The 24,802-nt window shown below is 37.6% G+C and overlaps 1 protein-coding gene across 4 annotated transcripts in view; it reads right to left on the bottom strand.

Moving 5' to 3' along the window:
- GLRA2 (glycine receptor alpha 2) overlaps positions 1–24,802 on the bottom strand; it is a gene marked incomplete at its 3' end in the record, with an annotated part of 129,959 nt that overhangs the window by 65,993 nt on the left and 39,164 nt on the right. For all 4 annotated transcript variants that reach the window (XM_079307401.1, XM_079307404.1, XM_079307403.1 and 1 more), the window contains 3 exons: positions 20,077–20,159; positions 18,841–18,978; positions 17,065–17,279 (listed from right to left, as the gene is read on the bottom strand). In XM_079307401.1, coding sequence (XP_079163527.1) covers positions 17,065–17,279; positions 18,841–18,978; positions 20,077–20,159 — 436 coding nt within the window. The remainder of the gene's footprint in view (positions 1–17,064; positions 17,280–18,840; positions 18,979–20,076; positions 20,160–24,802) is intronic.

The following is a 24,802-nucleotide window of genomic DNA, read 5'->3' as shown; positions in this document are numbered from 1 at the left end:
AGGACCATTTCACAAAAAGTAAAAATTTTAGTTTTATGAAGTAGGTAGTTCTATTTTCACTGATCACACAGAAAATGGATTATACAAGTGTTAGTCGTAAAAATGCTATATAAAGACACAAAGTTATCTTTCCATTCCCATTCACAGCTGACTCTCCCATAGACCAATTTAGTCCCCTTTAGATGGTATCTATCTGTAGTTCTTGTCCCCTATAGTTTCTAAAACTGGGATTTACTGACTTATAGAACGTATTTCCTGAAGTGTGAACATGCATGTGTAATACTCTGAATAAAAAAAAATTATGTTAGAAATACTTGAAGTAAAACCAGATTCAGAGATCTTCATTTCCTGGTTTTGTGCTTCAGTCTGCTAGCTGTTCTTGGAACATAGAACAGCATCCTGTCCCTAGGAGAGTTTTCTGAATTGGACAAATCAGGTTTTTTCAATAAAAAAATAAGATTGTGCTGAAAAAGAAAACCAGTGAGATCCATAATTACCACCAGACAGGTCTGGTGCTCAGCTGCATAACTGAGTCCATAGCATCACTTGGGCCTCTGTGCACTGCTGGAGGTAAAGAGTAGTTTATATCATCACCTCCTTTTTGCTCCTCCAAGAGCCATAAATGCTAGGTGGTGTCCAGGTCAGTGAAGCTTAACTGAGACAAATGTGAAAAACACATTTCACATCCCATGAAAGATGTGGAAGGAGCCAACCTTCAGAAGCACGTGCTCCATACCCTACTGTATTGATGTATCCTCCTGAGAGTGCTGGTGGAGGAGCTTCTTACACATCTCCTGAGCCTGCCAACACAGCCTGGAATCTCCACCAAGGGAAGCCCTCTCCAGAGCAGTCACAGTTCTGTAGCTGATAACAGCTGGGAGCCCTGCAAATCCAGCCTTTCTCACAGTCTCCTGGCAACTCTGGGTGAGTGTGCTTGTGTGGAAAGGGGAGAGAGAGGAGGGGGAGTGATGGGAGGCTGTTTGGAAACACTGGTATAAATATGTTCACTTCAGGTTCATTTTTACAAGTGGCATGTACAGTACAACAACATATTGCTTTTTACTTTTTTTTTTTCCATTAAAGCTTTCTATGAAATCACCAATCTGCAGATTTTCACCCAAGTTCCTAGAATCAGAAATGACAGTTAAAAGCAAAAAGTATGCAGGATAATCACTTCCCTTCAGTTCTATTCTAACACTGAAGTCCCAGTTGCAGTGCTCTTATCTGCTATTATTGCTGAGCATTGGTAGCAATGGTGAAATAGTTAAAGGCTTTTTGTGGTGTAGCAGAATTATTGAACATGCTCAATAGATTTTAGAAAATTCTCAGAGGAAAGGGATACTTTCTGCAGTTGGCAAAGTATAGGCTTGTTTGTTAGATAAAATGTAATTTCACTTCTGGTTTAATCTCTTCACAGAATTCTTCTACCTCAATCCATTTTTGAGAGTCTGAATTACAAAACATTCTGCCTTCATCACTAAATTAATGTATAAACAAGGACACCTGAAAGTTTAAATATTGGAACATGAAAAGTGAGGTGTAATGTGACCACTGCTAGTTTTAGAGCTAAACTCTGTACTGGAGATTATCTAGTAGAATAAAATAAAAACAAACATTTTCACAAGAACAGCATATTGGGAAATAGCAGTGGTTTCACATATCTGTTTCCCTTAATCAGCAAAACTTCCTGCTGTTTTGGGATCTTAGATTTAGAAGTGACCAAGAGATGACACAGGGAGATGATAAATCACAAAAATGGTTATATCAACAGTGTTGAAATATCAACAGCAGAATCTGTCTAATGGAGCACTGGAACTAGCAAGAGCACACAACAACAACATGCATGTGCCAGATTTCAAATTTGGAACAAATCAAAAATCATTCAATAAGGAAGGATTACCATATGTTTTCTGGGTTATGGTTTAGCTCTTTGTTCTCCTGGGTTACTTGTGAATCCCTACATTTTGCATTTAAACAAGATACTGTCTGCAGAATGTTGATTTAATTGAAAAAAAAAAAAAATCCATTAAAAAATAAATATACTCAGGTAAGTTCTCCAGTTGATAAATTAGTCAGAGGTTTTGTGTAATTTTGAAGGGACTGAGGATTTAGGCTCCACTCTGAAAAGCAGATCTCGGTTTTGTGGTGTGTGCCTGCTCCATGCATATGAAAAATCCACAGATCCACACAAAATACTGCAGAATTTCAGAAGCAAAGCTCAGCTTTTCTTTTTGTGTCAGGCTGTAGAATCTCCCCATGCAGCCTGTTGGCACACTAGAGCAAAGGACTCAATTAAATACCTTATATTAGATTCTGAGACACGCTTGTAACCTTGCTCACGTACCTGCATTTACACAAAAATAGCAAATAAAACATGACCCCAGTGAGCAAGAACCTCTAACATTATATATTGGGCACAAGCATTGATCACAGAGGGAAAGACACCTCCTGAGTCACAGACTGGCATTTGCCTCTCCCTCCCTCAAACGTGAATAATCACAGTGACATCCACAAAGGCCTGAAAATCCACCAAGTGAATAAGTGCAAGCCAGAGCTCTCATACAGCATCATATAAATGCTCAATGCATGGCAGATCTATGCATAAATGTAAAAATGGCACTGGTACATAACTCTAAATGATGTAAAAAAACCAATATTGGCTCCAGTCAGTATGAAATGTGACCATTTTATAAGCTGGAGGATTTGATAAGTTTAGTTGCTGACAATCCCTTCTTGAAATGCTTAAATCATTTTTATTCAGAAATGCATGCATTGAAGAAACCACTAATATCAGCCCCTGATTTCCTCCTAGAAGGCCAGTTTATGTTGAGAATTGATTTTTTAATCCACTGTGAAGTCACATGTTTGAATTATTTTTACTTTGTATATATTCAATTTTCTTTTCTAATTTACAGCTCCAGGAGTCAAACTGAGTCTTTGTGATAGCAGCTCTTTGCCTAGAAAACTGGAACTGGAGACTGAATTATGCCCTGTGGGCAGCCTCACTTTCTCTGTGCAGGGTCTTACAGTCATCTCCTGTAACCTATTTGTCTTTAAGATTAACAAACATTAACAGACTGAAATGAAACAAGAGTTTAGATACCACCTCATCTACAATTAATTTCTTCTAATCCCTGTTGGCATGGCATGTGATTAAGAGTGAGAAGGAAAAAATTAATTCCTTTTCCTAAATACAACAGGTTCGAGTTTAATCACACACAAATAGTAGATGTAGGTAACAAGATTCTTGTCTGAAAAAAAATGAAGTTTTGAATATTACTGTATTATGATGTGCTTTTTAGTACTTTTCATATTGCATGTTTGGGATGGGATTTACCTCACACTGTTTCAGACATCTGCCTTTCAGAGTGCTCAGCCTGGCATCATTGGCTGACACTTGAAACAAGAGGTCACCCAACCTGCCTCACACACCTCTGTAAGTGTCAGAAGAATTTGGCAGTGGAGGTGCTTCCTTCTCTCAGGAGAGACAGTCCAAAATGACTTTCAGCCACCTGTTTTGACAGCTGAATCTCACTTCAAGGTTTACAAGTCAGTTGTTTACCTTCTGATTTAAAACTAGTGCTAAGAAACAGATGCATATAATAAAATAGCCACCACTAGTAAATGTAGAAAAAATTTCTGTGGCTTTCTTTGGACAGCTTCAGAAATGCAAATGGAACACAATTTCTGTCCATTATGGGCTATTTTACTCTTTCCTCAATCTGTTATTACAAACCACAGCTGAAAAATAGCCCTCTATTTATAATTACAGAGAGTTACACATTAATATTTTCAGTGCATGTTTAGAATCATGGAATCATAAAATTATTAAGGCTGGAAAAGAGCTTTAAGATCATCAAGTCCAACTTTTAGCATAGCACCACCACCACTACATTCACTATTAAAACAAGTTCTCAAGTGCCACATCCACACATTTTTTTAACTCTTTAAGGGTGGGTGACACTACTGCTTCCTGGACAGTCTGTTCCAAAGCTTTTCAACCCTTTCTGTCGAAAGAATCTTTCCTAATATCTAATCTAAACCTCCCCTGTTGCACTTTGTGGTCATTTCCTCTTGTCCCACCTGGGATAAGAGGCTGGCCCACCTGGCTGCAGCCTCCTTTAGGCAGCTGTAGAGAGCAATAGGGACTCCCCCAGCCTCTTTTTCTCCAAACACCCCCGGCTCCCTCATCAGACTTGTTCTCCAGACCCTTCCCCAGCACTTTCTCTGGACATGCTGCAGCACCTCAGTGTCTTTCTTGTAGCAAGGGGCTGCAAGAACACAAAATTTGATGTGCAGCATCACTAGTGATCTACATCTGTAGTTGATTTTAAGCTATTAAAGGTCTTTTTTATATATTTCTTCCTCTCTTCACCCTGCCCCATCTGTTAAGCAGGCTTTTTATTTTTTATCTTGCATGGATGAACAAGTGACTTGTTACATTGGTACATCTCCTCTAATCCAAAAGGAGCTCTACATTTTGAGTTTTAGAACTCTAATAAGTTCTACATTTTGAATTTTTTACTATTTTTAACATTGTCTTATTCACTTTAATTGGTATTGGAAATTATTGCCTATCCACTTTGTTCATGAAGAGCTTTTTCTCTCTCAGATTAATGCTGTCACTGGAACTCTTCTGTCTTATAATTAAAGAAACCCATGCATTTATATATTCCATACAAATCCACATTGTTCCCATTTGATGATACAAAGACTTTTTTAAAATTCTGACTTCACCTCCCCCATACACCCAAACCATCACTTGTTTGTCTGGCTGGGACCTGGGAGGCTCTCAGGCAATCACAGTTTTCTCAGCTGCCCTAGACTTTACTTCTATTTAAGTGGCTAAAATGAATACAAACTACCATTTTTTTACAACCCTGTCTGATACTCCTTCTAAGCTACGACTCATTTTAACCAAACTTTTCCATTTTTATTTTAAGAGGTACAGAAAGGGACTGGCAATGGAGCATCATCTCTGGAAAGCTGTGGGGAAAAGATGAATATGACTACTGAGACTATAAACAGAACAGAGGAGGAGGAGAAGGAAGAAGAAAACTATATCAAGAGTTTCCACGGTAGCGTAGTTGTGGTTGCTATATTTTAAAAGATTATATTGGCACAGTGAGAAAGATACAAGATTGAGGGCTGACAAAGACATTGAATGAGTGAGAGGCAAAAGAAGCTCAATTTGTAGTTTACAAACAACAACAAAATACGTTTAAAAGGTCACTTTTCATCATAGGATTTCTTGAATGAGAAGACACTGGGTCTGGACAGCATTTGTAGAACAAACAAGAATTTGTAGAACAAACAAGCAAGGAACACTGGCTGGAACATAAAGCCAGAGAATTCTGCCTTAAAAAACCCTTAACAGTGTGCCTGTGTACTTACTGAAATAAAATTCCCAACTGTATTTCCAGGAGAAGACTGCACACTTTGAAGACAAGCTTAAGCCAAATACAGAGTATCTATAGATCAGAGTTGCAGCAGGAATTGGATGAAAAAAAAATAGTGTTATTCTGGAAAGTCACATTGTCCCCTCTGGAGCATTATTTCTACACGACACTAAGCCACATCAGAATCCAAAGAATTCTGATCAAAGAATTCAAATCACCCTCAAGATTTTTGACATTTCAGAAATATCTTCAAAATTAGAATAAGAAATGTAAAAAAAGTCACAAACCACAAATTTGGGGGGTTTAAGTAATGTCAATGGATAATTTCTATAATTTCCATTTTCATGTAAAACTTTCAGATATTTTTAGACTGATTAACTTTTGATTTCCAGGCATTGAGGCATTCCAATAATAATAAAAAAGATGCTTTGGAGAAATCAGTGGTAGCTGGAAGTCAACAGAAATTATTTGGGAATTTTTTCCAACAAATGAAAACATAATTCTAAAGTATCCTTTTCATAGCTCCAACAAAGGGACATGTCTTTTACAAAAGCAGTTCCTCAGAGAAAATGCCTGACCTCCCACAAAGTGTTTGTCACTGCTGGAGCACAGATCTAATGCAATGTGTATTACACAAAGAGGAGAAGTGAAGAACTATTTTTTTGATTTTAGCTGTAAAGTGCAGAACTCGTTCTTAGCTGAAGATAGCATATGTGAAAATTCGCTTTCATTCTCTCTTCAGGGTGATTTTCACTTGCCTTTTCTTTAGAAGAGCATCTCAGAAGGGTATAAGTAGGAAAAAATCACAATGAGAAACACAGCTAGCAGTGCTAAGGATGCATTTTAAAAGTCTCTTTTGCAGATAGCAGACAGAGGAGCTGGGTAAGATGATTTTGAACTCTATTGTGGTCAACAGCTGCTGTTGAAAACACCTTGAAAAACATCTTTAACTAAGAGGGAAGTCCATCTGGAGGAAGTCAGTCTAATCACAGAAATCATGAATGAAACTGGCCAGATGAACTGCTATGAAGTGCAGCTCCCATATTCAGGCAATGCACAGCCTTTAATTAGGTATGTCTTTCAATTTAGGAAAAGCTTTTACTGAAACCTTATTAATGTAAGAAGCTAATCAACTCTTATTACTGCACTCACCAAGAGAATTTTACCTTTAAACAATTCACCCTGAAATCCTTTGCCAGGCTACAGGTCTTTCCTGGAAGGATGTGTAGTATATATATTTTTAACTTGTGAAACATCTGTCTCCTATTCCAGTCAATGAAGACAGTTCCAGTCTGTTCCAGTTGTGTGGAACATAAAAAGTGTTGCATTATTGTTCATATATAGCACTTCTGGGGTGAGCAATGCAGTGTTAATCCTGATCCGAACAGGGGACTGGAAAATTGCTAGGCAAAAACTTTCTTATTTACCAAAAATCCCCAACCATACTTAATTAGAATCAACAACTACACCATTACTAAAACATGACAAATGAACCAACTTCAGAGGGAATAATTAACCAACTAAGAGAATAATTATGTGTTTTTCTTCCCCCTCACTAGATGGGGTAGATAAAGAAAACAAGATACCAAAAAACCCCTAAAAACTACCACATTGCTTCCAGAGTGGTACTTCATCCTTTGAGATATATTAAAACAATGTCAGGTTGGGTTTTTTTTCATATCCAGGCATAGATATATGCACAAATGAATTGATCTGTGCTATTTTCATAACTCTGCCATCCTTGATTTTGGGGGGCCCTGGTAAGAGCAGCAGTAAAGGCCAAGCATCTGAATACTCTAAGTCACATCATTCCCAGTGACAGGATTTTGTTTTCATTCTGACCACATTCTCTTTGTTCTAGAAGATTCAGGAGACAGCAAAATGCAGCCAACAAACTCATAAAATAGATCCTGTCAGACAACTACAGCTTCCTTTAAAAAGCAAGTGAGTATCTTTATTGTTTGAATCAGAAAAAGAATCAGAACAGAGAGTCTAACTCTAAAGAGGTTTTATTATAATTCTGACATTTGGGCTGCTTCACTTTCTTAATTTTTCATGTTTTCTTTGTCAGTTCTATGGAAAATCAAAACGGTTTTAGATATTTTTTTTTATGAGCAGAGCATACTCAAACACAGAGTGGGCCAGGAGGGTGGTACTCTCATTGTTGTCTGTCACCAATCTATATGGTTCTCTCAGAAATTAACTGATATTTTCAAGCTGATCATCCCTTAAAAATGGATAGACATCAATACCTCCTGACCACAGAAAAATTTTAAAAGTAGAACTGTTAACAAAAGTTAACAAAATTTGAGTACAAATCAATCAATAAAGTGTTTCAGTTGCTGTTACACACACAAAGGAAAATGCCCTTCTCCAGAAAAGAGACAGAAAATGCAATAATTTACATCAATGAAGTAATGCAAGGCAATTTTTAGTTTCTCAGTAGACAACCTTATAACAGAAAGGGTTTCTCCAATAAGTGACAAATACTGATATATTCTCCTTATAACAGTGTCATTATCAATAGCTATTTGTAATATAATTGTACTGTCTTTTCTATAAATCATTAAACTGAGCAACATTTGTTAGTGTTTCCCTTTTTCTCAACCTGTATTTTCTGCTGTGACTTAGTCATTATGTTCCTCTCTAGATGTACTGAAAGCTCTGGCCCCATTCTCCAGAGCCTTAACCTTTGGTAGAATGACTCAAGACAGCACACTATGTCTGTTTCTCACAGGCAGGGCAGCCTAACACCAGATAGAAGCTACTGAGGATCAAAGCTTTTTATTCTCATGCTCACTTCTCTTTGAGACAAAATATAATAATTAACTCCAAGCATCCAGGAAGAGGAAATAAGAAGAAAAAGGCACTATTTCCTCATGGTTTAAAACTTTATTAGAAGAGTTTGTGAATAATGACACATTCTAGAATGCATGACCATGCCTTAAAAACCAAAACTATATCATTTTCTTGCCAATACCTAGTTTAGAATTGTTTAATTTCCAAAGCTGATCTTACTCCAGCAAATACTATAGTGCCCCACCATTGGTGAATTAAAGTTGTTGTTTTATCATAACACAGATATCTTATGTTAAAGCAAGACACACTGAGTCATTTAGTTCCTGTTCATGCAGAAGTTTGTTTGATGCATCCATGAAAAATTAAATTGTTTCCCTCTGTAAATTGTTTTCCTTGCAGGGAAGAGGGAAAGGAGAAAAAGGAATTAATACTTTTAGGTATCAATATCAACAAGCAATTCTTTTTTCCAATGAAAATGTTTCCCAAAGGGAAAAGAAAGACCTATCATTCAAGTAAGAGAATTCAAATGGCTCCATTGTCACTCAAAGACAATTTTTGGGAGTAAAATGTCAATGGCCCAGCTGCTTCAGCAGCCACATGCAGTGAGCACTGATATTCAGACTGGAAAGCAGCAGCCTTGATGTAAACTGCAAATGAAAATGATTTTCACAGACTCCAGGGGGTCCCATCAACATTATTTCAAATGAAATATTAAAAGAATATATTCATAAGTAATAGTCCTAGATGATCTAATAGAGTCAAGTCTTGCAAAACGAATGAGCCACGCCAGAGTCCGTCATTGCTTCCAAGCGGGTTCGCAGTGCTTGTGCCTGTGAAAGACCAGCACAAGGCACTCCTCTGAGAGACACTAAAAGCCACCAGAAAGTCCTGAAGGGTGTGACAGTGAAGCTGAGGGCTCCAGTATCGTGCCAGTGTTATGAAACAATCAGCAGACTGGTGTGCACAATAACTTCAACCCTTCTTTGATGCCAGAAATAGGCTCTGCTGAATGCCAGCCCTCCCAGATGAATGCATTATAAAACCTGCTGAGGAAGTGCCAGGAGTACTCAATCTACATCCCAGAGGTATTGAGACACATCTTACTGCATATTTTTAGCTATCACACATGACAGCAACTACTGCTTTTGTTGTACAGTAAATACCACTGTCTTCACTATACAGAAAACTAAACTTTGAAGTTTAGATGAGTACAGTGGAAATGGAAACCAATTTACTCATTCATTTCTCACTTTCATAGAGTAGAATCTGCTATAGGTCCTAGTGTATTGATATTAACCAGACAACACACCAGTTATAGTTCATCAGTTAGGTTTGCACAGAGCAAAGGACAAAGAGAAACACTAGAACCCACACATAACCATGGTAAGAATCAAAGATTGTCCAGTGCACAATATATCTGCAGCCAAACTAAACAGAATAATGAGACAATTTCTAGCATTGGATTTAGGTGCTGTGTTTAACTTTTATATCATTCTTCCACCTGCTTTTCTCACAAGTAGCGTGGATTCTGCTGGGTTTTGTCTTCTTACCCATGCAGAATACTGAAGACTTCAGTTTTATAGACCTAGAAACAGTGTAATGGAAGAAAAGGAATTATCCCATTATGGATGCACGATCACAGCATATATCTCTGTGCCAAAGCTCATCCAACATCATTTTAATTGAGACTTCTGCTCCCAGTGAAGTTGTAACTGCACAGGCTAGCTCTGTAAGTATCTACCTAAATCTCAAAGGGGCAAAATTTTGCAAGGAAAGAAAGTGTCTTTAACAAGACTAGCTGCTGTAGCTGGAAATATCAGAGAAGGTTTTGGGCACCACAGATTCTTTTAATCAGGGCCAAGGATGTATTTTCAAGCTGGCACTAATATGGCCACAGTGCTATAAATATTTGCAGTGGCTGGGAAGTTCTCCCTGGTACTCCACATATCATCTGATGCATGTACCACCTCTCCCACTGCCATTCAAACAATTTCCTGCCCTCAAGCAAACACACATCAATATCCTAACTCAAAACTACTATTGAGAAAACATAATTAAAGGGAGAAGAAGTAAGAATAAAGAAATGGGATATGAAAATTTGCAGAGCAGAATCAGAAACACACCTTTCCTGATGAACTATAAGTAAAGAGAAGGTGCTTATAAACTACTTGTCAGGAATACTTTCTTATAGCATTTTGTAGGACTGTTTATTTACACACAAAAGTTGATATTTAGTCACAATCAGTTTGTACACATTTAATTGTTTCAATAAGTCACAGAAATATTCACTTACTTAAAATAATTGTTTTTACTTTCAGATTTTTTTTTAAATTAAGTTCAGTCTGTATGACTTCCTTCATCATATAGAGTAGAACAGATTTCTATATCCAGATTCAAATACTGTGTGGAATACACCAATGGATATTGAAAATATTGTCTCAATACAAAAGTTAATTGCACCTAGCTTTGTCAGCCCCCAGCCCTCTCAATAAAAGAGTTAAAGTAGGTTTCAAGATCTTTAAATATTAGCAAAAGAAGGAATATATTTTGTAAGTCAAAACTACAATGTGAACAGAAAAGAAAGTTATATAAGAATGCTGAAAATTAACAAAACAAGTGAGTCCCAAAGCATATCCATGTAAGCACAGGACTGAAGAGCAGCTCCTCATGGCTACCTGACAGTGCAGCCTGACTTCCCAAGGGTTTGGACAGGATACCCTCTTCCACTATTGTAGAAAACTGGCAACCAATAAAATACTCAAGGGTCCTGAACAAATCTTTTAGAAGTGGAATTTTGTTTACAGTAACACCACCAGGATACATAAATATGATGTAGACCAGACACATTGAAGTATCAAGGTTTGAGACCATTAGGTCTCCAACAGGAATTTATAAATAGCTTATAAAAATAGGGTTGTCTTAATCACTTAAGCAGCATGTAAAATGCTCAGATACCCACATAATCCAAGTGCCAATTAACAAATCTCATTATTGCCAAATTACTTCCATATTTCCTCTTCAGATCCTAAAACTAGACTAAAAGTAATTTGTCAAAAAATTGCTTCCATTCCAAGTCACTTGACTATTGATTTTTTACCATAATGTATCATCTCTGTGCTTTGCTCATGAAAAAGTGATCACCTTTAGTGTTCTACTTCCTGTGAAAACAAATGTACACAGAACAAAATCATCACTGATAATAGCATCTATTCCTTTGTCCTTACTGGTATTGTTACTCTTTTTTTTCTTTTTGCTTTTATTATGGTATCATTTCAGCCTTAATTAATAAAACAAACAAACAAAACCAAAACAAAACAAAAGTGCCATATTCTTGTATCTTTTTTATTTGATAGCTTCTGGCATTCAAGAAAAGGAGACTGGCCTTCCAGAAGCCAAAGAATTTATAAAAGTCTCCAAATATGCAGGGGATAGCTGATGACACATAAAAACAGTCATTTACTGCAGAAGGGGAAAGACTGCTTTGGCTTTGGTTTTGCAAGTCTCTGTATCTATGCTTTTATTGCATTTGGTAGTATATGTAGTGATTTAAAGCAAAATGAAGTGAATTAAAGGACTCCCAGAAGTTTTGGTGAGCTTTGAATGAGACTTTTTTTCTGCACAGATTGTTCCCCTGGGACAGAAAATGCATTCATTAAGCACTGTGCATTAAAGTAACACAATATGAATGCAATGCAACTGTGTAAAATACAGTTGCTATTACTCAGCTTAAAATATCCTGAAATGTTTTGCTTTATGGCATTAAAAGTAACTAATTTTCTTGGACTGTTGTTGCTAAGGTTTGGTTTATGTAAGTGTTTTTAAGAAGAAAGCAGTCTAAAAAATACACAACAAGCACAGCAGAGAACTCATTATTCTTTCAAACGCCTCTTTTGAAAATCCTTTCAAACTTTTTATTCTGTTGATTCAACAGGAGAGCCATTTACAAGTAAAAAGAATAGCAAGAAAATGGTGCTCCAGAGGTCGGAAGAAAAGAACGTTTTGTAACACTTCTTAACAATTCTGCACTGCAGGACCTTGAATTTCGCCCACTTTACTCCCCAAGCTCACACACATCTGGGGCTCCAAGTAAACACAGATGTCCAGGTGTCCCCTGTGGTGCCCAGACAACGCTCAGTCCTTGTTTTGATGGATACTTAGTGCCCTCTGGGTCTGTGGTTGTCTTGGGTTGCAATACAGGATGTGGCCAGCAATATGTATTCTATCACCATCTGTTGGAGCCAGGTGGGGCAGTGATTCCTTATCTCTGTGTCACATATTATCTGCTAATGGGCCATCTTTAAAACCAGGTGGGGCAATCATCTTTACCTTTTCCACAACCCATCCTCCCTCCTGGAGGATATCATCTGCTGCTGGGCCATTCACTCCCACTGTGTGACTGATAAAATTACATCATCCCACTGGAAGATGCTCCAGCCAGGGGAGGAGCCAAACCTTTCCTACCTAGATAAAAACTGAGATTTTGGACAGCAAGGTACCTTCTTTCCACTGGATTCCAGAGGAAAGCCAGACCTTTCTACATCATCCCTGGACCTTCAGAGGAAAACTGCACCTTTTACAGGAGCACTGCTCCAGCTGAACCACATCTGCCACTGCAGGAGGATGCAGCCACCATTTAATGGGACTGCTGCCAACACCCTGACTGACAGGGTGTCAGGCTGTATTCTGACTCTGTCAGTGTTTTGGGATTGTGTTTTTTGTAATACTGCATTTCTATTTTGATTCTCCTAGTAAAGAACTGTTATTCCTAATTCCCATATCTTTGCCTGAGAGCCCCTCAATTTCAAAATTATAATAATTTGGAGGGAGGGGGTTCATATTCTCTATTTCAAAGAGAAGCTCCTGCCTTTATTGACAGATAACTGTCCTTCAAACCAGGACAGTGGGTCTGACACTTCCAGAGGACAAGTGGTGCTGGGCCCTGCAGCACATGGATGTACAGTAGGTCACATCAGGTCCATAACTGCTGCACCCTGGAGTTTCTCTCCAGAGGTCAAGCCCAGCACAGCCCAACATACAGGATGTCCCTGGCTGATGCACAGGACTCACACAGAAAGCTCAGGGATTCACAGAGGTTTCACTGTGGCTGTGTGGTCACAGTGATCACCCAGCTGGCAGCCAGGATTTCTGCTCAGCTGGCTGACCAGCAAGAGCCACCGGTGCAGCATTGGGTAATGCACAAACATTCCCCAGACTGAGTTTCTGGGTGGAAAGTGATGATGTGACCAGAGGATCAGATGTGGGTAAGGCTTATGCACATGAACATGTGGGAAGAGAACTGATCATAGGAATCCTGCTATTTTGGATCACCATTCCTGAGCATCCCCAGGAATGATGAATTAGTCAAACTGGAAACAGGGAATTCCATCCCAGCTTTCTGAATGAGTTCCTTACCATCCCCTAACACAGACAGCTAGGGCAATTGTGGTTACAGGACTCCTTACAAGTCTTCTACACAAAATAATTTCACCACTTTGAAAGAGATTGGCTCCATGGTGAATATTTCTCTGCAGATACACCCTACACAGAAAATCATTATTTCACAGTGCATTATTGTTCAGTTTATGCTAAAATTTTGGAGGAAGAGAACCTTTCTGCTTTCTGAAAGAGGCATTTCAGGTTACCTGTCCTAGAACAGTAGCTTTGTTGTGATGTAATCTGTCTCATAGTTCACTCTTGCCTTTGGTAAGAAAGAAATTGACTTTGCAGAAGAATAAAGGGGAAAAAAGAATATGGATTTCTTTATTACTATGCTGCTGATAATGGAATTTCACCCTATATTCATAGACGGAATTACAAAATACTCCAAATATAGTAATTCTACAGAAATACTACAAAATTTACCAAAGAAATATATTTCATTTAGAAGAATGCATTCTAGATACTTCTGTTATATGCCGCAAATATGACCTTCAGGTTGAATTAATTTTATTCTTTCATTTATTTTCATTTTCTTTCTTTTCATTTCAGCAATCTCAATCTTATGTTTAATTTTCAACAGCTGAGTGCCTAATGCCTGTGTGGTCATGACCTGCTATTATGAAATCCGTGTATGGAAATGAATATTAGTTATTAATATGGAAAAGAGCAATTTTAAGCAAACAGAATATTGTTGTGTTATCTTACACCAGGACTGAGAACAATATGTAGGTAATTACTTCTAAACAGTAACACTTTAGTCATTTAGATAGTAACTTGGAAACAAACAAAAAAACCTAAGGAATATTATCACCATTCTTTTTTGCCTTTCTCTAGGTAAAGAAATTATTCCCTTTAGAGCTGGCAAGTTTGATACTTTGCTGTTTTCCGTGACAAAGCTCTATTAAAATAGAGAAGAATAGAAAGAAACTCTTGGCATGAAACTGGGTAAACTAAAGTTAAATTGCATAAATCTATATTAATAAGAACAGGACACAAAGAAGGATGGGGAAATTATAGCTCTTGTGTTCAATACTAGGCTGCTTTCACAAAGCAAAGTTGCATTTGTTTTTTTCAGTACTCTTGCAAAAATAACCCTCGTGAAATATCTTATTCTGTTAGACATTCATGCTTGGAGCAACTTTTAAATGGATGTATCATTGGCAGCCTAACTTCCTGTGTCTTGGCAATATGTAGACAGGACTTAGAAAACCATTATTTTTAAACAGGGATTTTGAGACTTCAGCTCTGACACTGATTTGATTCAATTCCCTTCATACTTTTATTTCTAAGTGCATTTTGGCTGGACAGATTTTATCAATAAATACAATTTTGATATTAAGTTATGGATGGGGTTTTAAAATAGCTGAGTGCCTGCAACAGCAACAGCAATAAAACCTTGCTCCCATGTATGAGGAATCAGGTACTGGTGATTCAGGACATGAATGGTGCCCATGCTTCTCCAAGAACCTGAGTCATCCAGGGTGGGAGTCAGCTGGCTGGAGTGCTGGCATTTACTTGGAATTTATATGTTTTTAAGTCAACTGACACACCTTTAAAAGCCCCCACAAGGATTAACTAACATATAGAGAGCAAAGTTATAAAATAGAGCTCAGATGAATTACACAGAGGAAATGCAACAGCCAGGTGCAGCCTGACTGAAATAAGTGTACTGAGTATTCTGGTGAGATGCTTTTCTTCATGCCTGTTTTGTGGCTGAGGAACACAGAAGAAGAGGAGAAGGGGGAGCATGGATAGAGCACCACCTTCCTCTGACAGCTGATGAGATAAATGTACTTAATCCTGAGGCTGGACAAGAACCTCTCTAATAACCAATATGTCATGGTCAACATATTTTGCATCTTCCCATTTCTTCCACTCAGCAAATACTTCTTTACTCAAACACAATGCAAAAGGGAAAACATTTCAGTTGGATCAAAAGCCTATGACGAAAACACCTTCTACAGCATTAACATTTGGGGCAGGCTAACACTGCAGGGTTTGTTTGCCCAGTAGGAAATGTGAGTGGGAATCTCCACCACATTGATTGTATTATCTATATTTCTCAAAGCAGATAATTTATAATAACCTTGGAATATTTCATATGGATTCATGTTTTGCCATCTAGACACAGTCTCTAGTGACTCCAAACTTGCTATTTAAAGAGTCCGTATGCTTCTTTCCAAGATTGTGTTTTCAGACATTCTTTTCAAAATGCTGAATTGTCTGAACAAATGTTCAATAAATTTCCAATTTGAAATTCTGAGTTATTATATGAGAGGTTTTCAGTTTGCATGGAAAATTATGCATATCTCCGAGTGAGTAAGTGAAGCTGAACTAAATGTTGTACTCAGCAGATTTTTAAATGATACTTTCTCATTACTAACAAAGGAGTAACACAATCTGTGCACTTTTTGGAGTTGCCCTATATTTTTGAAGTTGCCCTCCACTTGAACAACTTGCATATTTGGGATGAAACAAAATGTGATACTGAGGGTGAAGCACCACAATATACAGACTTTGTTGGAATGTATCATGATCTAGACAAACACTCAAAATTTGTGCTTTTCATTGATATGAGCCCAGTCCCTTTGGTGTTGGACTGCTGGAAAAGGACTCTTCAGGGAGTGTATCTCATAACTCCTTAGACTATTGCAAACTTACCTACCTCTGAGCTCCCTTGCAGAAAGTTGTACAGAACCTGAGCTCGCACATTATATTCTGCTGGGAATGCTGCTATCAGAAGCATTTGGGTTGAGCCTATGCTGAAAAGAGCTGTCAGCCAGACTAAACAGAGAATCCAGTCTGTAATCTGTAAATTCATCTACAGCATCTGGCCAGGATTTAAAAGACCACAAAATTTGAATGAGAGGATATTTTTGTGCGTAGATAGGATGAAGGAATTCACATGACACTTGAATGAGTGGAATATGGACAAATCCTGCTGTGAAAGCAAGACATCAGCAGTTCCACATTAAAAAGATTCTCCAAAGAAATAATTTAGTTGTATATATGTTACAAACATGTATTTTATATAAACATTTTTGGGGGATGTATTTATATATTCACTGGACTAAGTGCCATGTCTAGAAACATCAAGATATACGAATCTAACAGTCAAGTGTTTTTAAAGTCCCCAGTCTGAAAGAAATCCATTAAAATATCTAAATACCTCAGAAAAATCTGAAGATCAAAGATAAGTGACAAAACTCTAGTAGAAATTCATTAAAAATTCATACTGCAGAACCATTCAGCCATCCACCAAAATAGGAGAAACATTCCTTAAAACAAATTCAAGTTTAACATCACACTGTTACCACTTTCTCACATATTCTTATCAGATGCATATTTACACATTTCTGAAATTTAGAAGAGTAGCACAATCATTTCTTATTAAGAACAAATTCCTGGTACAAAATTATTTCCTTACTTTTGGGAGGGAAGCTCTGGATCCTGAGCTTTGTGTGGTCATTGTCAAAACTGTAGTGATACCCAGTGCAACTCTGGCTGGAGCAGCATCCATGTTGATCCAGAAAGAAACCCAGGATAAAATGACAATCAGCAGGCTAGGAATGTACATCTGGATTAAATAGTATCCCATCTGACGCTCCAAATGAAACTTGACTTCAATGCATGTAAACTTTCCTAGAACATGAAATTACTTTCATAAATGCTTTTTGCACATTTTTATCTTGTTTTCTGAACATAAGTTAGCTGTGTAGCCTGCTTCCTAACCTAACACTGTAAGCAGGTCCTGACACACAAACACTTGTCAGACACTTGTTGCATGCTAGCTTGGGGGAAGCATGAGACCACTGAAGTATACTGTGTCCAGTTCTTCATATTAACTGAGAAAATGAGTATTAGCACAATTGTTTCACCTCCAGAAAATATAATGTAATCGGGTTTTTTTTTCAAAATTCAGTGAGCTTTTATTTTAGTCAAACATAATGTTAGGTATTAAAAGGGGACAGCATTTTGGTCTTTTAGAAGCATGAGATTAAGCAATCATGGCAGGCTATCCAGGCAGACTACAGGAAAGCCTCTCACTCCTGAGGTGTCATGCTAATGGTTTCAAAGGACTCCTTTTATTTGATTGGAAAATTAACAAAGATGCATTTTCCCTCTTTCACCCTTGCAGGGGAAATTAGATTGTTTGCTCCTTTCTGTGATGTCCCTATATTTTTCTGGTGGTCTACAATGCTGAATGGTGGGTGCAATAGTTAGCACAAAGGGGAGTGAAGAGGTTGTTTGACAAAGAAAGGAGTGGAGACTGATGGAGATTTGCTTCCCTGGCACTTTGGGCTGCATTTGGGGTACTCTGAGATGCTGCATTTATAAAGATTAAACCCAACAATTTTCATAAGAAATAAATGTGACATTATTTTTGTCAGAGGCAGAACCTCTCACACTGTATTACTTCGTAGAGTGAAACAAATGTATTTGATGCAACCAGATCAGCTCTTATGCTGAAATGATGAAAAAGCTATTTTAGATGAGAGGGATTATATTTAATCCCAGAAAGCACCCAGAAAACTGCTTTTTAAATGCTGTCCCCATTAAATAAACTCCAAGCAGCTAAATAAAAATTTTAACAGAGTTTCCTCTTCTCCGTAAAGCTAAAGCTAGAAAACAGTGCTATAAACAGCAAATGAAAGAAAAACAACTTTAGAGTATTAAACAATTTCCCAATATTCTGTGTCTGTACACTATTCAGATCAGCAGTGAAAACATCATCTTTTCACATGCTACATCTCATAAATTAGGCTACACATAAAAGCTGGTGAAAAATTAATACTTTTCTTCATTGGCTACTTGATATGCTGGAGAAATAAACTAGGTTCAGAAAAATCTTTAAAAGGGATGAATCAATTTTTAATAAAATACTTATTTTAAATATTTGTTAAAATGTTTCATTTTAAGGATATAAAAATTAGATTTTTTAATCAGTTTTTTAAATATTTTAAATACATCAATGATTTTAAGGATGTTAGAATACTTCAATGAAATTAAAGGAAATTTTGAAATTAAATCTTTCAAAAAAATAACATAAAGAAAATTTCTTTCTACTCAGATTTAAAAATAAGTGTGACTGAAAATCAAATTTTAATTTCTATTTTTTTTCACTTTGCCCATATTTTTGCATTACAAATTGACAATAGATACCATTGGAACAATCAAGACAAAAAAACAGAATAATGCTCACCAGTGTTGTAATGTTTTGTGCAATAACCAAGTTCTTTATCTTCTTTTAAAATGAACTGTGGCAAGGTTAAACCCTCTGCGACTTGCACAGGTCCATCACTTAGCCACTCAAATATCAGATCATTCATGGTGTAGCCAACTGCAATAAAGGAACCAGAGTTCACTACATAGCAACTGACCAGAAAAGAGCAAATGTTCTTATGTCTGAGAAGCTTGTCTTTGATTGCAATATGTGTTATCTCAGTTACATTTTCAAAATGTTCAATTAACAGCAGCACGATTCCTCTTAGTTGTTGGTTGCTATAACTACACCACTCTCTATTAAAAGCAAGAAGTAAATACTGTTATATTCTGAAGTGCTGCCCTGGTTTGCCACCAAAAACTAACTTGGCTGGCCCAAAGCAGTCTAAGATTGGGCACATAGGCAGGTGGAAGCCCACAGTTCATAGCCATACAGATAAATCCTTTCCTCTCTAAATAAAAAAAAAACTCAAAAAACAAATAAAACCAAACAAACAAACAAAAATAAAACGAAAAGAAAAAAGAAAAGAAAAGAAAAGAAAAGAAAAGAAAAGAAAAGAAAAGAAAAGAAAAGAAAAGAAAAGAAAAGAAAAGAAAAAGAAAAGAAAAGAAAAGAAAAGAAAAGAAAAGAAAAGAAAAGAAAAGAAAAGAAAAGAAAAGAAAAGAAAAAAGAACCCCAAAAAACAAACAAGGTGGATTTGGTACCTACTGAATATTGGGAATGATCACTGGCACCTGCCACAGTCTGAGCCACTCGTGGGTTTGCCTGGAGGGTGTGTGCTGGCTCCCAGCCCATGCCCTGCCTGTGTTTAGCACACCAGCTCAGGTGTCACTGACAGCACCTCTGCTTCATCAGGTGTTTCACTTCCATTTCCCAAAAGGGAGCTTTACTCAATCAGACATTTTGAATGCCTGGTTAAGTAATAATTCTTCTCTCTTTCCTGAGATTTAGTAATTTTTCCCACAAAGAGGTGCTGTATTTACCCCTGGAAGTGATGCAATTCTAATGGCTAAGCTGATTGAAGAGGGAGAAATATAAGGGAGCAGGAACAGCACAGAAACAGGCAACTCTCATGTTATGGTGATAAACATAATTCCCTTACAAAACACAAACACTGAGTCTCACCACACAAATGTGATAATGTAAATACAATCTTACCACTGAGTGTTAGGGTAAATACTTATTACTTAATAGATAAAGCAATTGGGCACTCACAGCTCTCTAGCTGCATTGTACATGTCTGTACATCCATAGGAAAATTCTTCAAGTCCATGGGACAGGACAAGGTTAAAGTAAGCCTAAAATTAGAGGGGAAAAAATATGTTATACATCCACGGGTTTGATCTAAAGCCCCAAGTTAGAGTTCAAAGGATCAAGAGCAAATCTTGGCACCTCAAAGGCTGGGCTCATCTCCCCTTTGAGCTGTGGAGACAAAATGTGTGAGCAAAGCGAGCACCCACTGCCTGCCCTGGCTGAGCAGAGCACAGAGGACAACATCAGGTTGGGAAAACATGCTCTCCACTAATGCACCAGTGAATGTTTTATGTACAGCACTGAACCAAGTAATCCAAAAGCTGAAATGCCTGGTCATGGGACACACGCTTTGAAGTTTATTTTGGAAAAAAAATAAAAGGAAACAACAATCATGGGGTTTTTTAACAGAGTGCTTTTGTTCTGTTGGAACAATGAGTCCCATTTCCAAGCCTTCATCCTTACTGCTTAGCCACTAAAGGAAGGAAAAACCATTATACAGTAAAAGAGTCACATTGCATTAAAGGAGTACACATAGAAGAAAGTAAGCCTAAAGGAACATAATCATACAAAATATATTTCTCTTTTAATTTTTCAGTTGTTATTGTCCCAGATAAAGCATAACTTTACTTAAACAGGATTACTTTTAATGTTTCTTTCTTCCTTTTTCTTTTTAGTTGATTTAAACTTTTAACATTTGATTTAAATCTATTTCAAGACTGTCTCTTCTATTTTTTTCTTTTTTTTTGCGTGAGAAGAAACCATTTTTAGATAACCAAGATATTGGGATGGCCTAATTGCAAACAAATAGCTTTGATAAACAGTATAAATATTAGAATTTTGTTTTAAATAATATTTTTAAAGTAAATTTTTATTTCTGATTACATTCAGCACAAAAAAAAAAAAAAAAACCCACTCTGAAACAAGGAATAAAAAAAAAATAAAATCTTCCTGTCCATTTATTATGAAGAGCAGTAACAAGACTGTCTGGTTTGGAAGGACATTGAAACATTAACACAGTATAATGACAGTAATTTTTCTAGTTATGTCAGTGTACCTTCAGGTCAGCTGTTTGGAAATATAACCTTGAAACTGTTTACATCCCACAAATGTATGTGATCTCTACAGAGAAATACTTGACTAAATTCTGTCTCTCAGCATGATTTTGTGTTTTTTACCACATACAACTGGTTCAAGGTCTTTCAGTCTATTTCTTCACCATGTGAAGTATTGGGGACCACCTGGCTGGGGCTTCTAGCCATAAAATCACTGTGACAAAAAATGATATATATGTAACTGAGATCAAAATTGTCTCACATAGATCTAAGTTCACATTCAACATCACTGCTGTTGCCTACATGTGGGCCACCTAGAAAAAGTCACACTATTTTCATCTTGACACAGTCTTCAGCAAACAAGATGGTAGTATCAGGAAATTAGAGATCACTTTTGTGTGGCAGTTAAATGAATGAAAGTCCCCCAGTACTCTTCTCAACATCACCATAGGAAGTAAACTCACTTTTAACTTTTGGAACAAATAGCAGAAATATTTTAAAAAACAAAATTGACATAAAAGAAAAAAGTTTATCTAGTAGACATATAAGTGTCATTGAAAATCTGTTCTTTCCTCATTTAAATATCTTAAGTCCTTACAAATGTTAACTAGTCTCATTTTTACTAGGTAATTTCCTGCATTAAAGATTGAGCTAATTAAGCTGTTAATCCCCAGCACTAACAAAACAGTGCCTCTGCCTCTTTCCTGAAGCATTTTTATATCAAACTCCCTTCCTTTAAGCCATCCTCTGAATATGGCTTTGATGTTTTAAGTTCCTTTCAAACATGCCTTTATGCAAATACAGCCCTTGTAAATATGTCATTGAATTAGGCATGGCCTATTCATCCCTTGGATTTTACAGGCTGTCAGGTGTGGACTGCACACTGGCTTTGTTTCCTTTCTCCTTCATCCCTTTCTACACCCCAAAAATTCAAGTAATCTGGGGGTTTGACTGCATATATGGTCAGGAAGTTCCCCTGTTATTTTAATATCAAATTTATGAGAAAGCAAATACACCCAGATGCAGCTTTCAAGATTCACAGGCTAAAAAATAATCTATCTCTATTGATATAAGATAGATATATCAAGATTTTTTTCCCTGAAGGTGAGATGAGAAAATTATGTAGACGCATTGTGTAGGTAATGGCCTACTTTCTCTTCTTAATCATTGTCTTTCAAAAAGATTGAATTTTTCTCTTATCACCTTGAAAAATAATTTCTATTCACCGTGTTGATGAGACTAGCTTAAGACATCATGCTCACAGTTAGTTATTGTTTTATCTCTACCTGTTGTTCACCTCAGCACAGTAGAGATTCAGAATTAACATCTTTTCCTCTAATCCCTTTTACCAGCAGTAATGCAAGTGTTGAAACAAGTATCATCCAGAGATCCACTGATTTTCAACAAGTTTACTACATACTAAATGTTCAGCAGCTGTAATTTGAAATAGATCCACTGAAGTCCATGGTGCTGGGTCAGTTTATACCAGCTGACTCCTTTTCAGCAAATGTTTCCAAACCCTGATGACATGGTACTGCTTATATGCGTTATATATTTATATATCTACATTAATAAGGGCATAGGGACATAAATAGAAAGTGTTAGATAGATATAGCTACCCACATTGCTGATAATAACAGTGTCATGGACAGAAAATATTTCAGCAAAATGAATGTCTCACACTTGGCAAATTTAAGAAGGGCCCCTGGAGGTTTGGAGCAAAGAGCAAATTTAATGGGGAATTACACTGATGAATACTTTAATCGTTAATAAAACAGAACAAACTGCTACAGAACAATTATTTTATTTTCCAGGCATCCAGCCACCAAGGCATTTGAGATGCATAAACAACAGCTTGGTGGTGGAGAACCATAAAACACTGATGGGAAGTGCTTCATGAACCATCTGTAAAACTGAAGTGAGAAGAAGCTGAGCAGGGATTGGATTTTGCCCATACCTGAGCACCCTCCACCCCAGGCCAGCCTGACCTGGGTGCACATCTGGCTCACAGAAAGCTCTGGGGCTGAGCACGGTGTGTTTTCCAGCTGAGCAGGGAGGGCTCATGAAGAAGAAGGAGGGAGTCACATCTCCAGAGCCTCAGCACACCAGGCAAAGTGCCAAGGATAGCAAGCTGCCTCAAAAAAGAGGCAAAGCTGCTCTCCTTTCCCTCCCTGCTCACTCACCCACCCCACAGCCAAGGAAGAATCAAAGCCTGGAATAATGCAAATAAGAGTATGAACTCAACAAAATACAAAATCAGAGCCAGAAAACAAAGAATGAACAACTAGCTGCCACAGTGACAAAAATAATAAATAAATAAATAAATAAATAAAGTCACTGAGCAGCACTACTGCACAGACAGGGCTATAATCCAAGTACTTCAGGGCAGCATTCTCTGTATTATGATTTAGACCCTCTTCCTGACACCTTAAATGCCTTCACAGGGCAGCAGGCACTGCTGGGATTTCTTCACTCAGCATTTCAAACTTCCCTCTTTCATCCCCTGGTTTCACTACAAAGTGCTGAGATATCACTAAGATTTGGCTTGTGGGCCTGTCTCTCTTCCCAGCCCTGCTCAAAATATTTAATTTCTGGTCACCCCAGGGACCCACTTATAGCATTACTCAGAGGTCTGCATTCCCCAATTTCTGCAGGCAGGAAAGCAAGGTCCTCCAGGCTGTAGCCTCTGTTACAGAAGGCAGAATAAGACATCTCATAGGAAAAATTAAATACCCTGACTGCTTAATCAGAAACCCTCATGCTGGTTATCTTTCACACCTGAAGATGTTTTGCAATGTCAGTGCTTTCTCCTGGTGTGAGCAGCCACAGGAGCCCCAGATGGGCCAGCAGCAGAGCTCAGCACAGGCACTGCTGCAGCAGCCACCATCCTCTGAGGAAAGGCAGTGCAGGGGTGCCACACACAGCCAAGAGGGCTCAGAGGTATTTATCTGTTGTGCAGCCAAGTCTGGGCTCAGTACTGGGGCTGAGGCACTGTTTTTCCTGGTCATCCTCTGACCACTACTGCTTTTATCCTGTTCTTTCTCCATCCCAGAGGCATTTTCCCCATATCCTCCTATGCCTCCATCTACCCTACAGCTGTCTCAGGGAACCCACATGACACAGAACCCAGACATTTTTCTTTGCTTCCTGGTCTATCCTCACACCCTTTCCCCTTCCTTCTCCTGTTTACCAAATCCTGTCAAATGCCACTCCCAACTGCTTTCAGGGTATTGAGTCTTGAGGCCAGGTGACAATTAACCCCCAAAGCAGCACCATCAGCAGTGGGTAAGGATGTTAAATTAAAAAAAAAAAAAAAAATCAATAGAAATAAAATGTTTGTAAGTAGATTATTCTCAAGATGATTTCCAATCTCATTCTTTCACTTGAGGATTTTGAATGCTGGGGCTCCCAACCATCACACCACTTCTCTGATAATCTCACAATGCAACAAAAACACTTCAGAGTACTACACAGACAGACCTGTGAATGGTCTGCAACACAAATCTGAGGTAATGAACTTCTTGTATTGTGTTGAACACTTAGGGAATTGTGTTTACAGCTTACATTTTCCAGGAATGGTTTTTTCAATAAATTTAAGAGAATATTTAATTTTAGTTGAGATTTGACGTATTGCC

The sequence above is a fragment of the Erithacus rubecula genome (genome assembly GCF_903797595.1).
Source record: "Erithacus rubecula genome assembly, chromosome: 1".
Classification (NCBI taxonomy): domain Eukaryota; kingdom Metazoa; phylum Chordata; class Aves; order Passeriformes; family Muscicapidae; genus Erithacus; species Erithacus rubecula.
This window is presented reverse-complemented; position numbering and strand designations above follow the sequence as displayed.